We start from the raw sequence: 14,147 nt of genomic DNA, 5'->3' as shown, positions 1-14,147 counted from the left end.
CCAAACCATTCTATGATTCTATAACTAATCTTTGTTTTCAAAGGTGAATGTGGAAATGGGCAGAAGCTTCATAGGCATAATGGGAGAAGGGCAAAAAATGTTTTGAAGGTTTTTATTAAATTGTGTTGCAGAATTTTCAGTGTAAGTAAAGTTACTCAAACCCGAGCAGCACATTTTCATTGATCTCTGATATGCTTTTTTTCTGTGTCTTAGATTACCAGCAATGCAACCAGCGATCTAAACATAAAGGTTGATGGCCGTGCTATTGTCCGCGGAAACGAAGGTGTTTTCATCACAGGCAAGACCATTGAGTTTCGAATGGGAGGTAACATGGAACTTAAAGCAGTAAGTATTTCAGATCAGCATTTTTTGAGCAGCTTATTTTCAAATTCAAGCTGATAATAAACTGATGTAGCTTTATATGGATTCAAATTTTATATACAGTAGTCATGCATAAAAGTTAAGTTGTGGTCAGTGTATTTGGTAAGGTTTTTAAAAGGCAGATTATTACTTTGCTGCTAATGAGTGGTTCAGTAGTTTTCAGGTAACAATGCTTTAGTACTATTAAGATACTAAAAACCCTCAATGCAATTAAAGCCAAGCTATTTGCCACTGCACTGAAACAAATACCAAAGGGAATTCATCTTCTCCTCTGGAGGTTTTATGGGAGACAGCAACTTTTGATGGAGGAGCAGAGCATGCAGTTTGGAGCACTACCTTCTGTGCTGCCACAGCAAGACTCAACAGCATTCAAGATTTTTGGACATTGATAAGATTGCAGAGCACACAGAATGATGGAAAAAGTTAAAGGAGGATAAAAAAATAGAGATACATGCTCTTTTATTTAATGTGTGAGTGAATTTCATGTATGAATTCAGACACTGATTCTCATTTTATGTACATAATTTTGTATTTACTGCATTTGTCAAGTGAAAAGCCACACTGCTGCTGTCTCTCAGTATTGATCTACCACTGAATAGCAAAGTACATTGCTGGCTATAATTGAGAAATTCTTGGGTGTTACAAATTTAATTAAAAAATGAAACCTTGTCATATGTATTTTTTTTATTCTCTTGATTTCTGTAGATATTCAAAAGATGTTATTGATTCATTAGACCAGCTTGTCCTTTTGAAAAACAACCTGCCTTGTTTAAATTACAACTTATACTTTTTTTTCTCACTCCTAATAGGAAAACAGTATTATCCTGAATGGAACTGTGATGGTCAGCCCATCGCGACTGCCAAGTTCGTCTTACGGGGAACAGTTTAATAACGGCAACTGGCTGCGTTTCAAGCTGTGCATGTGTGCGGATGGGACTCTGTTCAAGGTTCAGGTGACAGGTTATAACATGGGTTGTCAGACTTCTGTCAATCCCTGTGGAGCCACACACTAAAATGCAAACCACTACCAGGAGAGTTCTCTTTTGTGTTTACATATATTTGTACAAAGTAATTGCATGCCTTCAAGCATTTCTGTTTTAACAGCAGTTTATACTAACATTACATAATATTTTTAAGCAAAGGCTGTTGTTACATTCAGTAGTATTATTTCATCATCCTGTTAGCTATAACAGTGGCACTGATTTAGTAAGCTTCCAGGCTACATGCATACTGAAGTACCTTACTGGGATCAGTAAAACATATTCAAAAATGTGATCTTAGCAACAACCTCAACTTCCTTCAGTTCCCGTTCAAGGAGGTTTTTGTCCTACATCCCAAGACCTGGAGGGCTGCTGAGAACACAACTGCGATCTGAAGTACTTCAGCATTTTGTTGTTGGAAGTGGATTTGCCTAGGATGGCTGAAGTGGCAGATTTTTGTCTTCTTTTCATTTCTTGCCAAAGGTTTATATAATGATTTCCCCCAAAATTATCTGGTTTACCATATGTGTCCTAAGAGAGGGGTAATGGTAGATTCACTTTAAAATACTGCATTATTTCTGCCATATATTCTCATGTAGTTAAAGAAAAAATTATGCTAGCACAAACAATACTTGCAAATTAATATCAAGTGTGGAAATGTAACTTCAGTTTTTAAATAGCCTTGCACTTATTGAACTCCTATTCTGTCTGTGCAGTTTAAGGATTCTACAGTTGCTTAATGTGAACTATTTATAAAATGTGTTTATATTAGAAGTACATTTTTAAAGATGTACTTATAACTTGGTCACTACCAAAAAAGCATTTTCCTGGGTGCTTTAATGTAGACAGTGTATAAATTTATTATTCAGCAGTAATAATCTGAAGCAAGACTGTGTAGCAGCAGTGTCTGAGATCAGATCTTTTTTTCCCCATAAATGTCAGTACTGATGGATTATTGAGAACCTCAGAATTAAATTCTGAAGTTCAGCTGCAGGTCTATAATTCTAAATGTGATGGTATTGAATCCCATGATAGCAGAGTAAATACATGTGTCTCTGAATTTGCCAACAGTGAAACTGTATCTATGGTGAACTGGGACCTTATAGAAAGTATTACAGCCTTATAACTGCTTTTGCAAAGGTAAGGTGTTCTGTACTAAAAATAGACCAGCTCATTGTCAGTTTCACACATTCCTCCCCATGTGTTTTCTTCAGTTTAAGATAGTTTTCTTTTGCAGTAGCATCAAGTAACCTTAATGATGGAGGCCACAAGGTGACTTTACACATAGTTTTTTGACAAGTTTTTCTAGATAAGTACACACTTATCTTCCTAAAGGTTGTGCAGATGTTAAACATTAACTTCAGAATTGGTCATTATGGGAAGGTAAACTATCTACCCTTGTTTTATAGCCCTCACAGTACATAGGATTCCACAAAATACAGATCAGCTCCTGCTGCAACAAGAGCTTCATATCTAAGGTCCCAATTGCTTTATTTACTAGAAGTCAGTAAGTCCTCATGTAGGATGTGTGCGGGTGGAAGTGATGTCCAGAGAGGAATCCTAAGGTCAGGCATGATGCCACACAAGAGGTCAGAGGAGTCACATTTCCCTCATTGCTCTAAGGCGAAGCCAGATTTTGATGCTCAGTAGTTGTTGGGGTTTGGGGGATGGACAGTAGTGGAGCTGTTCTAACAAAAATGGAATAAACAGAATAAAAGCCATTGAGTTGTTCACTGCCTTAATTAACTTCATAGTTTTACTATGGTTTATTCACCACTTCAACGCACATTTTGCTGAAAATATGCACACATCTTTGCTGCTAAGTAGTGCCTCAATTAGTATCTGTTACAAGAGAAGGAAATAAACTATAACATTTTCAGAATTTTCATTCATGATAATGGAAGTTTGTCAGTTTATTTTTATATATATACACACACAGACACACACATAGGTATACAAATATAAGCAGCAGCACCCTTGAAGATAAAATAAATCTTTAAAATGACTGATGCTGCTTTGGTCAAGTAGATTACACACAAAGAGCATATTAAAGCTCATTGGTTAATACTGACATACCTATATGCTAGTATTGGATTCTTGTAATTATCAAGAGTTCTGCTGAAAATACTGTATGCAACATAGCTGAAAGATTTGTCACAAAGGCACTCTTAAATCATGGTCTGGAGAATTGGTTTTTGGGGTGTGGATTTTTTGTCAAAATGTAGCAAAACCAATCATACAAATATGAAATTAAATAAATTTGTTAGACACTGTTTATATATTGTTAATATATTCTGTTGCCTTCACTAAGTGGTTTGAGAAACACTGGTACCACACATACCCTTTGTTCTGCATTTATTTGTTATCTTCTGCCTAAGGTACGTTTTTCTGTACATATTTAAAACTTTGTGTGGCACGTTATTTATGTTATTTATTTCAATCCCACGGATGCACTTAAGATTCTGTGTGTTTGAAGTACATTCTACATGCCTCTGTGTAAAACACAATACTGGGCACATTGAAACAACTTGTATGTGATAAGTTCTCAGCCTATGTAAAGGTGGTGGTTGTTTTAATAGATGAAAGACAATTGAGTTTCTCATCTTTGTTTTGAAATTAAACAATAAATTCTAACATGCAGCTGTGGTTCAGGAGTGCTCTTTGTAAGAATACCGTTTTTCATTAAAAATACATTGTTGTGTTACTGACAGGGAAACTAGTATTTTATTAACTGTAAGTAGGAAGATCATTCCACATCTATTAGTCATGGATTATGTCTGGTGGACTTTGCTCAATGGTAATTGTGTATGATACCTGAAGTAGAGTTCAAAAGTCTCCACTGGTGTTAGCTCACAGGTTCCTGAGAAGCTGTGTTTCTTTACTGAAGGGCTGGAAAAGAAAGAAAAGGTTTGGATTGTTTTTTGGGAGAGGTGGAGGGAGGGGGAAGGTTACCAGTTTATAAATGTTCTTTTTGAAACATACCTAAGAGTCCAGAACTGTATGTTTCAGGCAAAATGTTGGTAATGCTTTGGGTAATTTGTGTTGATTTTTTTTTAATGGCAAAGTATTTCCACTTTCTATTTAACTCTTGTTATGCTGAACTTACAATAATTTTACATTTTACCTATAGATACTATGGATAACCTTCACATGAGTGTCATAGCTGTGGTCCTTTACTTTAATCTTCCTGGATCAGTGGGAACCAAGTCACAGTGGATTCTTCTTGATACACATCACCATTCAGACTGCCGGTGGGATGGGGAGCTGTCAGTGAATTGTTCTTTTACCGGAATATCTATTGTTCCAGAAGATGTATCACAAACAGTAATAACAGCTGATTTTAGTTACAATAATATTAAAACTTTTATGCGCACTGAGGGAAGAAATGAAGAATGGGTGCTAAAACACCTGAATCTCAGCAACAACCTGATCTCTGAACTCTCCTTAACTGCTTTTAGAAATTTACCTGTCTTAGAAACTCTAAACCTCAATGGTAATGCCATTCACACCCTCACACTGGACGTACCTACGCCTGCACATGGGTCTAAAAACTATGGAAAAGGCTCTTGTCTCCTGCCTGCTTTGAAAGTATTGTCCGTTGAGAGAAATAACCTTAATACTGTTCCAAGAGGTAAGCATTTCAAAATCTTTAAGGTCCTCAATCCCAGGGGGTAAGTTGGATTTGGATATGATTTGGTACATACATCTTACTGAATTCAGATTGGGACTATCTCATTTAGTTATACTTCAGGTGAGGGAAAGTTCCACCTGCGTGCAAATACAGACACTGAAGCAAATGGGTTGTTTCACATTACATCAGGGGTTTTTATACAGTCTTTGCCATCATAGTGCCTTAATGTCAGTCAAATATAACCAAATTTATTTTCTGAGAGCCCACGCAGTATTTTTCCTTGTTGTGTAGAAAGGGAAGTAAGGATCTTTGGAAAAACACCAGCCTCCACAAGCCAGTTGAATACCTTAACAGCAAGAAAATTATGGATAATGAATGTCATGCTATTCCTCGGAGGAAAGTCAATACTCTCTTAAATAAAACTTGCTCCAAATTCAGTATTTCACAGAGACAGGAAAGTACATTTTGTTCAGTCAAAACAATTTTGCTCTATGCCGTCTGACACCCAACTCAAGTGACACTTTCTAGTAACAAGAGAGTGCTGTAAGGTTTCGATAGACTTAGAAAGTGTTTTCTAGTCACCGAACTACGCTAGGCATTGTCGCCTTTATGACAGCCTCTGTCCTCATAAACAGATGGTTCACATTGTCCAAACCATGTTTAAACGAAGCAGAAGCTGCAGTACGAGCAACACTTCCCATGTATTGTTTGCTGAATTTAATTGATCTCTGATAACATCATCAGATTCATTAGCTCTAGATTTTGAAAATTTGGGGGGGCAAGCCAAAAACCCACTTATCTCCCAAAGTCAAGGGGAATAATCCTGCACCTACACAGGGTCTTCAAAGTTCTATTTTTCTTCTTTTTTGATACTGAATAATTATCTGGCATGCAGGAAACGGTTTCACTTAATTATTTTGTAGGATCTGTAAGGATCCCATGTAGACAGCCGAGAATAGCTTATGTTGTAACGTACATGGATGCAGATTTGATTTGTTTTGATAAATAAATATACACATTATAGGATGCCTCAGTGGGTCAGAAAGATCAACCCTTTCATTCTATGAGACTCAAATTTTTAGATGTTAAAAGAGATTGCTATGCGTTGTACCACCATGCTTCGAGTTATATGTAAATCCCATTTTCATTTAAATACATGTTGAGAACTTTATTTTCCTCCTCCAAAATACTTCACTAACATTCCAGTTTTTAGGCTCTGTTAAGAAAGCACAAACTGAAGTCCTAAAGCAGAGGGGTGTGGCCACAGAGTAACCCTTCTCACAGCCACCACCCCAGGTGTCAGGCCACTGCCGCCACACCAGTGTATATTTTTGGCACAAATTCAGCTTCAGGGAAGCAAACTACAATTCTTCTTGCAGGTGCAAGGAAGAATTTTTGAACTGTCAGAACTTTTGAATGCCTTTCCTATCAGCTGCCTCTGGTTTTACAGCACGAATGAATCATTCCCTTTGCTTTTCACAATAAACCCTGAGATCAATTGCTCAGCAAACAGAACAGCAAACTGGAATAAAAGATTTCCAGTAAACCAGATGACACCAGGGGCAACTTTTTTAATGAGATCTAGTAGCTTCTCAACAATGCTACATGATCAAAAATCACTTTAGAGTGACATTCGGCTTGTTACAAACTGTGGTGATGCAGAGTGCTCAAGTGCCTGCCTTCCCCCTGGAACTTGCAGGCTGGAGCTATGGGGGCTGTCTGCACAGCACCCAAGAAAAATGAGCTAGCTATCTCCAGCATTCTAAAGGGCTACTTACGCAAGACAAATGCTGTTGTAACTAGGATATGCTGAAGAATATACTGTCATGCTTGATAATTCATAGGCATACAGGCAGAAGCAACATCATGTTTTTGTTTTCAGTCAGGTTTACATCCTATGAATGTGGCTCAAATAATTCCACATATGAAAAACTCCTGTGAACTTGCAAATGGTAATGAATAGGAGATATTGTATCACATTTTGCATCTCCATCTTTTATTTGCAATTAACATATTTGTATTTTATAAACTGAGTATATTCCACCCTTTTCACACTCCTTCCCTACCTCCAGTTCTCCACAGAAGTGTACTCAAAGTACAGAGATCACAGTCAGAATCATTTTGATAGAACAAAGGAATGTTACTGCTTTTATGGAAATGTGAATTTTAAAAACATGCATTGATTGTGAATGTATTTACGTGCCTGCTGTTGATGCCACACAACTTTTAGAATGGGGCAACCATTCTGAAAGGAAAGGCATAATAACACAAAGCCTGCAGCCACTCATTACAATAGACAGGAATGGAAGGAATTTTCTTGGAAAGAATTTTAAAAAGCCACTTGACACAATTGGGAAGACAAGAACATGAAAGGTAAAATAGTTTTGTTCTTCCTAGGTCTAGGTCTGCTGCAATCTTTACAAACTGTCCACTTGTCATCCAATGGCATACACCAGATTGATCTGAATGATTTTCAGAACTGTTCACAGCTGAAGGACATCGACTTGAAAAAGAACAAGATAACTAAAATTCATCCATATGCCTTCAGGGATCTCAACAAATTACAGGTTGTAAAGCAATATTACAACTTTTTCAATGTTTTGTGTTAATCACCATTAAAGATATTAATTATCAACTATTCAGCACGATTATATTGGTCTTTGATTATTATATTAGTATACAATTATAAAAACTAAAGCAAATTGTGAAAATAATCATTATTTTTGTAATATATATTTGTTTTTCATATATATAGGAAAACACACACACTTGTAAATGTATAAAATATAACCATAAATGCACCATTTCTCTGTGCCACAAGCCAATCCATAACTGGCTTAAACGTATACATGTCCCTTTCTACCCCCGCCCCTTCCATGGGGAGAGCCCTGTGGCTTCCCTTTCACACAGAGGTAGCCTTGGGAGAATTCTAAATATACTACAATTCAAACTTTCTAAAAAGCTTAGAAAATATTCTTGAAATCCTAACCAGATGTATTGTTCCCATAACTGCAAAAGTGCTTGCATACTAAAATGTTATTGTTGATATTGCAATTAGAATTTCATTGTAATTTTTATCAAATTAATTCTGAATTATTTCCAAATAGTTTGTGGATCTCCGTGAAAATGCTCTGACAACCCCTTTACCACAGATATTAATGAGTTTGAACTTCTTTCGACTTGAAGTGGATTTGTCAAATAATGCCTGGATATTTAACTGCAGACTAAATGCTTTCAAACATTTATTTCATTTTCTTTTTAACTCCACGAGAAAAAAATGGAGTATTTCATACAATAAATCTGCCAACAAATCACAGAAACCTCTAATGTATCTTTCAAGTTCCCATTTAAACTGCAGCAACAGCGTTTTGCTCAAGAGAGCTGTAATCCCAACAGGGAAGACATCGGTGCTGAACTGTGACTCCAGGGGTATGTAAAACAAACTCCATCCTTACGCTGCTAAAATCTAAATGCATGCAGAATGATGAAAAAAAATCTGGTTTCAAAGGTAGATTTCTAAAGATACTGTTTAAAAATAACTGAACAACAATTTAACATGCAGATTATTTCATTAGAAAGTAGCATACCAGTTGGAATACTTGGAAGTCATGTTTCCCAAAAAAAGTCTTAATCTCCTTCCTCACACTAAAGTAATAAGGGATGTTTGGCATCCCTTTATACACAAATTATACACAAATAGATTTCAGTAAGTAGTATGTTGCAAATTCATCAGTTAATTTTGGAATGCAAACGAAGGACTGAATAGTAGGGTGGCACTTCTGGGGCATGTATGAAACTGAGAAGGATACTATGGTATTTCTAGTATTCAGTTATAGCAAAATGAAATGAGAGTTTATTTGCAAAGGAAAGTATTTATATTCTAAAACAGTACAGCTACTGTAACACACAGTTCACCTAAGAAATGAATTCAGCATTTACAATGAATACGGAGCACTTGAAGTGCAAGTGATAAAACCTACAGAGCTAAGACTGCCCATGCAGAAGGAAAACTAAGAACAAACCTAGAGTAGAAGGTGTATTTGTTCTACAAGGCAAAATGTTTTAACTCTAGGGGACCAATAGCACTTTGAGGTGGTAAGGCTTTCCCCCTTAGAACACTATATCCCCAAGTGAAAACACATAGGGTCTATCAGAAATGCCACCTGCTTTGTGTATTAACAAGGAAAGTCACAGAATCACTGATCATGGAATTAAAACCAACGCACTGGGTTGCACCAAAACTCAACTGGGAATGTAAGCAGATCAAAAGGCAAAGGTGTACATACAACCTCGAAACATATTCCAAAAGCCACCAACCTGCCATGGCCTACCCTAGCTGAAGTTTGAAACAATTGTTTGGTAGATACACACACCCTTGGTTTTCAAACTTTTTTTGCTGCAGTCAAAGCAGTAACTGCAGGAAAATCACAGTGGTTGAAATGTTGACAGTTAACTAGTGAAGTTTTATCTGATAGCTGCACAGAGTGACCATGGCCACACTGGAGAAGAGCTGGCTAGAAATATGGATCTTCCACAAGGGAGATCAGCAGGTGTTTCTAGTACGACCCAGAACATACTTATATAATTTCAGTGACCTCCTCCCTCAGCCACACCATTTTTCTTGTGAAGTCTGCTATTAAGACCCCCTACATACTGCATTTTAAATGGGGGTGGGGGGAATATATGATGGTTTAACAGATACTTGGTACCATGTCAAATGACTATGGATGGATAAAAAGGAAATGGATTATCAAAGATAGGTCCGAGTATGTCCTTACAGAAATAACTTGACCCTGCAAACCAAGTATCCGATACTTTCAAGAAAGATTTAGTGTCTATTTTCTTTTATTTCAGGTAATGGAGTCTCTTGGTGGACACCTAAAGGCAGAATTTCAAAAGATAATAGTCTTCCTCATATGACAGTGGATAAAATGAATAATTTAGTGATATACAATGCTGAAAAAACTTCAGAAGGGTTATATTTGTGCATTTGCAATACAACAAAGACATATCTCATCTACAATATACAGGTCAAAGAAAGGGCTTCAACATTTTTGGTTAGAAAAGCCCGGGACACCAACACTGCTTTTAGAAAGGGAAGAACAGAGCAAGACTTTGTGCTGGCTGTCTGCCTCTCTGTGCTCATTACGTTTGTTTGTGCTTTTTGTCTGGGTGCTTTTGCTAGACCCTACCTTGGGAGCCTGTGTAGACTGTTGCACAGGAAGAAAAATCCAGATTCAGAACATTCTTACTCTAATCAGGCTTTTTCAGATGAAACCTTGAGCAGAGAGTGCTCTGCAAGCAAACCAACAAATACACAGAGTAATTTGTTCATTTGTGATGAGAAGTCTTCAAGAAGCACATGCATTTTTCCTATAGAAACTTCTACTTTGCATGAAAATGTCATTGATAGCAGTGTACATGCACCAAATACAAAAGAAGAGTACCAGAAACAAGGCAATAATAAGGTCAACGGGAAGAAAAAAACAGTGCCTTCAGACATCAAAACTAGTACCAGCAGTGATGAAAATATACATGTTGATGATAATGGACTATTTTCTGTAAGGAGAGATTCTCCTGAAATAAAAGGTATCGTTTCACAGAATGAACCCATAAGCATTACAAAATTTATGCCTGGAAGGCAAAGCTGTGATGAACAACTTGGTCTAAATGGCAATATAAATGCAACAAGTGATGTGGGAGATTTTATTTTACCCAGTAGCTGCAAGAGAGAGAAAAATATTGAGAATTTAAGTGTCCACCAAACAATAGAAAACTCTGCTCTTACCGAGTACAACTGTAAAATGGAACATACAAATGAAAAAGATACTTCAGCAGATATATTTGGCAATAGTTCAGATGAAGGGAGTCTATTCACAATGAGTGACTGTAGTTCTCTGGCAGACTTTGAACTGGAACAACCTGCTGTGAGTGACAACCTGCCAGTCTGTCAGTTGTCACAAGAGCAAGCTGATATGAACAGTGAAACCAAGCAGTTGTTAACACTGCCAGAGCCTCCAAACATTGCTGCTGAACTTAAACATATTGGGAAGAATGAAGACAAGAACAATGCCTGTTTTGAAACCACTATTAATTGTGGATCAGATACCATCATGCCTGAAACAGCATCGGCTTACACTGATAAATGTAGTAACCGCGTGAGCATGTCAGATTCGGATGCAATTAGTTCTTCAAGTCAAGAAGCTCCTGCTATGTTTGATTATTTTACTAATGAAGAGTCAACAGTACAAAACTCTATTTCTGATTCTCTGCACAATCAAAATACAGATTTTGGTAATACATTTCTTTCCTTAAACCTTTTTCCCACATATGACACAGAGAACACTCCTGAAGAGGGTGAATTGCAGCTGTATCAGTTTCCCATTGAAACTCAGTATTCCCCCCGATTCAGTCCCACTGAACAAAAGGAAAATGAACCAGAGGGAAATACAGACAAGTGCATAGACAGGAACTCCTCTGAAAAGAATCATGGTGAAGGGAACATTACATTACGAAGAAACACAAGTACGTCTAAGGACAATTTTACTTTTGCTCCCGTTGATACTGGTTTGAATGAAATTGTTAAAAAACCATCATTACTGCATTCCAGCAATGAGTCACCTCTTCAACTTCTGCCTGAACACGCAACTGAAAAACATTTTACAGTTATTCCTGAGAAGGAAGACTTGCCGCCAGAGGGGAAGCAGGTTAACACAACTAAGGTTTGTGCAGATAAAATGCAAAGAGGTTTTAATGAGAAAAACTGGGAGGGATACATAGAAGTACAGGATGCCAGCAACTGTAGTCTGCCCAAAGAAACACAGACTTTCAATGCTACAGCAGCTCTGCTGCTTCTTCACTCTTCTGGGAAAACACAACCAGCCTTCAGCACAGAAGACTGTTTCCAACTGGATCAGAGTGACGAGGATGCATATTCCCTTTCAGTCCCACAAGGCTTCTTCAGTGAAAGCACACAATACAGTTCACATTCATTCCCACAAAAGACTACAGGAAATATAATCTCCAAAAGCACCAATTCCAAGATGGAGGATGACACTACTTTGACAGGACTGGAGAACAATTTTACAACAGCTGCCAACAACCAAAATTCAAGTGAAAAGCTCAGTCAAAAACATCAGACCAATTTAGGACAGGGACAGTTTTTTGTTAAGAAGAAAAGAGCATTTGATGGATTTGCTAATGTTTTGCAAAGCAGGAGAACAAACTTCAATAGTTGAAACACAAAAGTGTAATACTAAGCTCCCACAGCATTTATATCATATAGTACGTGCAAAAATGATTGTGTCTTAAAATGAACTGTGTAGCTTTTAATAACTGTTAAATACCATGGGTTGTGGTTTTTTGTTTGGTTTTGGTTTGGTGTTTTGTTTTTTTTTTTTCCCCTGAGTACCACTATCTATCTGCCTTTAACTTCAGAAATCCAAGTTACAGAACTACACTTAACAATGAGACGTATAAAGCTTGGATCCATCTAATTTAAAACCACCATAATTCCAAAGGGTAATTCAGGCCAGAAGCCATGGACTTGTGTTTAGAAGGGTACTTGTAAACAGAAACAGATTTTATGAAAACCAAATCTAAGATACTGAAATAAGTGAATACTCAGCAGTTATTATTAATAAAGCTTTTAATGAGTTATAATAATATATATTTACTTTCTCATTATTGTTGGTACTAACGTATTAGTTTCCCTTAGAATTTGCCTCCACTATGCACTGTTTTGTTTCTCTTTGTCTAAAATAAATGTAATACTGAAATTATCATTACATTATTACTATTATTGTGCTTTCCTCTGGGATTCACCCTATACAGTGAAATAGTACATATGTCTTCTGCTTTTTGAACCAAATTTGTGGATTAAAAGTGTCTGAATTCCCACAGTTTTGCAAAGATAAGTAAGCCAAGCAGTATTCAATTACAGTAAAATAATTAGTTTTTAACCTGGCAAGACAGAGAGTAATGAAACCCTTCTTTCTCAAACAAAATAGAATTCAAACCTCGCAGCAAAGTCAGTTACGGAGACTAGCTACTGACAGGAGATCACCTGTAGTTTGCAGATGCAATGACATGGGTAGGGCGAGTTAAAAAAGACAACCTAGTATTATTAAACTGTAATTCCCTCTAAAAAAGAATCCTATACCCACTTCAGAAATTTACCAAGAGGGGCAAATCAAGAGCAGCTCAAAACTTCTGTATTAGAATATCAAGAGCTTGATATACAGCAATTTACTTCTAAGCAAAAAGATTACAAATGAAAGATAAAATTTTCCATTAATATTTCATAATAATGAAAATAGCTGAAGGCCCTTTTAACACATGCAGTGTCATTGATGCAGTACTTGAAGAGGAATGTCATCACAAAGGGAAACAGGCCCAGGTTCCCAGAAAATGCAGAAGGCTGGACAGCAACTCTGGGAAAACTCTGTTATGAAGACACAATGAATTCACTAAAAATTCCAAACAGAAGGAACACATTTCAGTTCCATCAGATGTGGAGCAAGTCCAATGGCACACTCCATTTTTTAAAATATCTTTAAAGAGAAAGCTAGGAAAGAACAAAGAGATGCTGGCAAAAGATTTTATTGTTAGCTTCACATACTTGGAATTAGAAAAAAAGTTTTGCAAAAAAACTAAGGAGGAAGTAAGAGCAACTCATCAAGGAGACCAGTGCCAATATTATTTCATCTTTTGAAAAATATTTGTTTTAGCCCCTTGAGTTCCTTGTAAATAATTATTTTACACATCTAACATCACAATTATCAGTTACATATTTATTGAGCCAATAGTCACCTATGCTTAGATCTCCTAGTGGTTTGGTTTGGATTTTGTTCCACTGCTGATTTTCTCAGAATCTCTAATAGAATATTTACTAGCAGTTTCAGGCAGGCATTGCGTGAATTTGATTTAGGTCACCACAGTATTTGCAAATAACTGCACTCAACAACATCTGTAATTCAATTACAAGCAATGCCTCTGCTGTCATTCACACAGAAGACCATGCCTTCCAACTGGGTCTCAGAAGATTCCTGTTGTCACTGATATCTATACTCATAATTAAGTTTTGGGTTTTTTTTAAAGAGCAGGTACTAGCTTCATTCCTTTAATAGGAGTCCTTAGCTTTAGAACCAAGGATG

General features: G+C 36.8%; 2 protein-coding genes across 2 annotated transcripts; both read left to right on the top strand.

Annotated features, from left to right (window-relative positions):
• Positions 1–213: 213 nt before the first annotated feature.
• SGCB (sarcoglycan, beta (43kDa dystrophin-associated glycoprotein)) lies at positions 214–1,627 on the top strand (the record flags this gene model as incomplete). Its single annotated transcript, XM_010084114.1, has 2 exons — positions 214–345; positions 1,191–1,627. Coding segments are annotated over 2 exons (336 nt in total), but the record flags the coding sequence as incomplete, so codon positions are not given.
• Positions 1,628–4,496: 2,869 nt separating this feature from the next.
• On the top strand, positions 4,497–12,230 carry LRRC66 (leucine rich repeat containing 66). The gene is made up of 4 exons (XM_010084113.1): positions 4,497–4,992; positions 7,390–7,559; positions 8,100–8,211; positions 9,847–12,230. The coding sequence occupies exons 1-4, from the start codon at positions 4,497–4,499 to the stop codon at positions 12,228–12,230; spliced, it is 3,162 nt and encodes a 1,053-aa protein (XP_010082415.1).
• The last annotated feature ends 1,917 nt before the right edge of the window (positions 12,231–14,147 follow it).

This window comes from Pterocles gutturalis, unplaced genomic scaffold (assembly GCF_000699245.1).
Source record: "Pterocles gutturalis isolate BGI_N339 unplaced genomic scaffold, ASM69924v1 scaffold27150, whole genome shotgun sequence".
Classification (NCBI taxonomy): Eukaryota; Metazoa; Chordata; class Aves; order Pterocliformes; family Pteroclidae; genus Pterocles; species Pterocles gutturalis.
This window is presented reverse-complemented; position numbering and strand designations above follow the sequence as displayed.

Coding starts and splice junctions, on each gene's coding strand:
- LRRC66 (XM_010084113.1), top strand. CDS start 4,497: ATGGATAACCTTCACATGAGTGTCATAGCTGTGGTCCTTTACTTTAAT. Junction 7,560..8,099: donor GGGATCTCAACAAATTACAG/GTTGTAAAGCAA, acceptor ATTTCCAAATAG/TTTGTGGATCTCCGTGAAAA. Junction 8,212..9,846: donor TAATGCCTGGATATTTAACT/GCAGACTAAATG, acceptor CTTTTATTTCAG/GTAATGGAGTCTCTTGGTGG.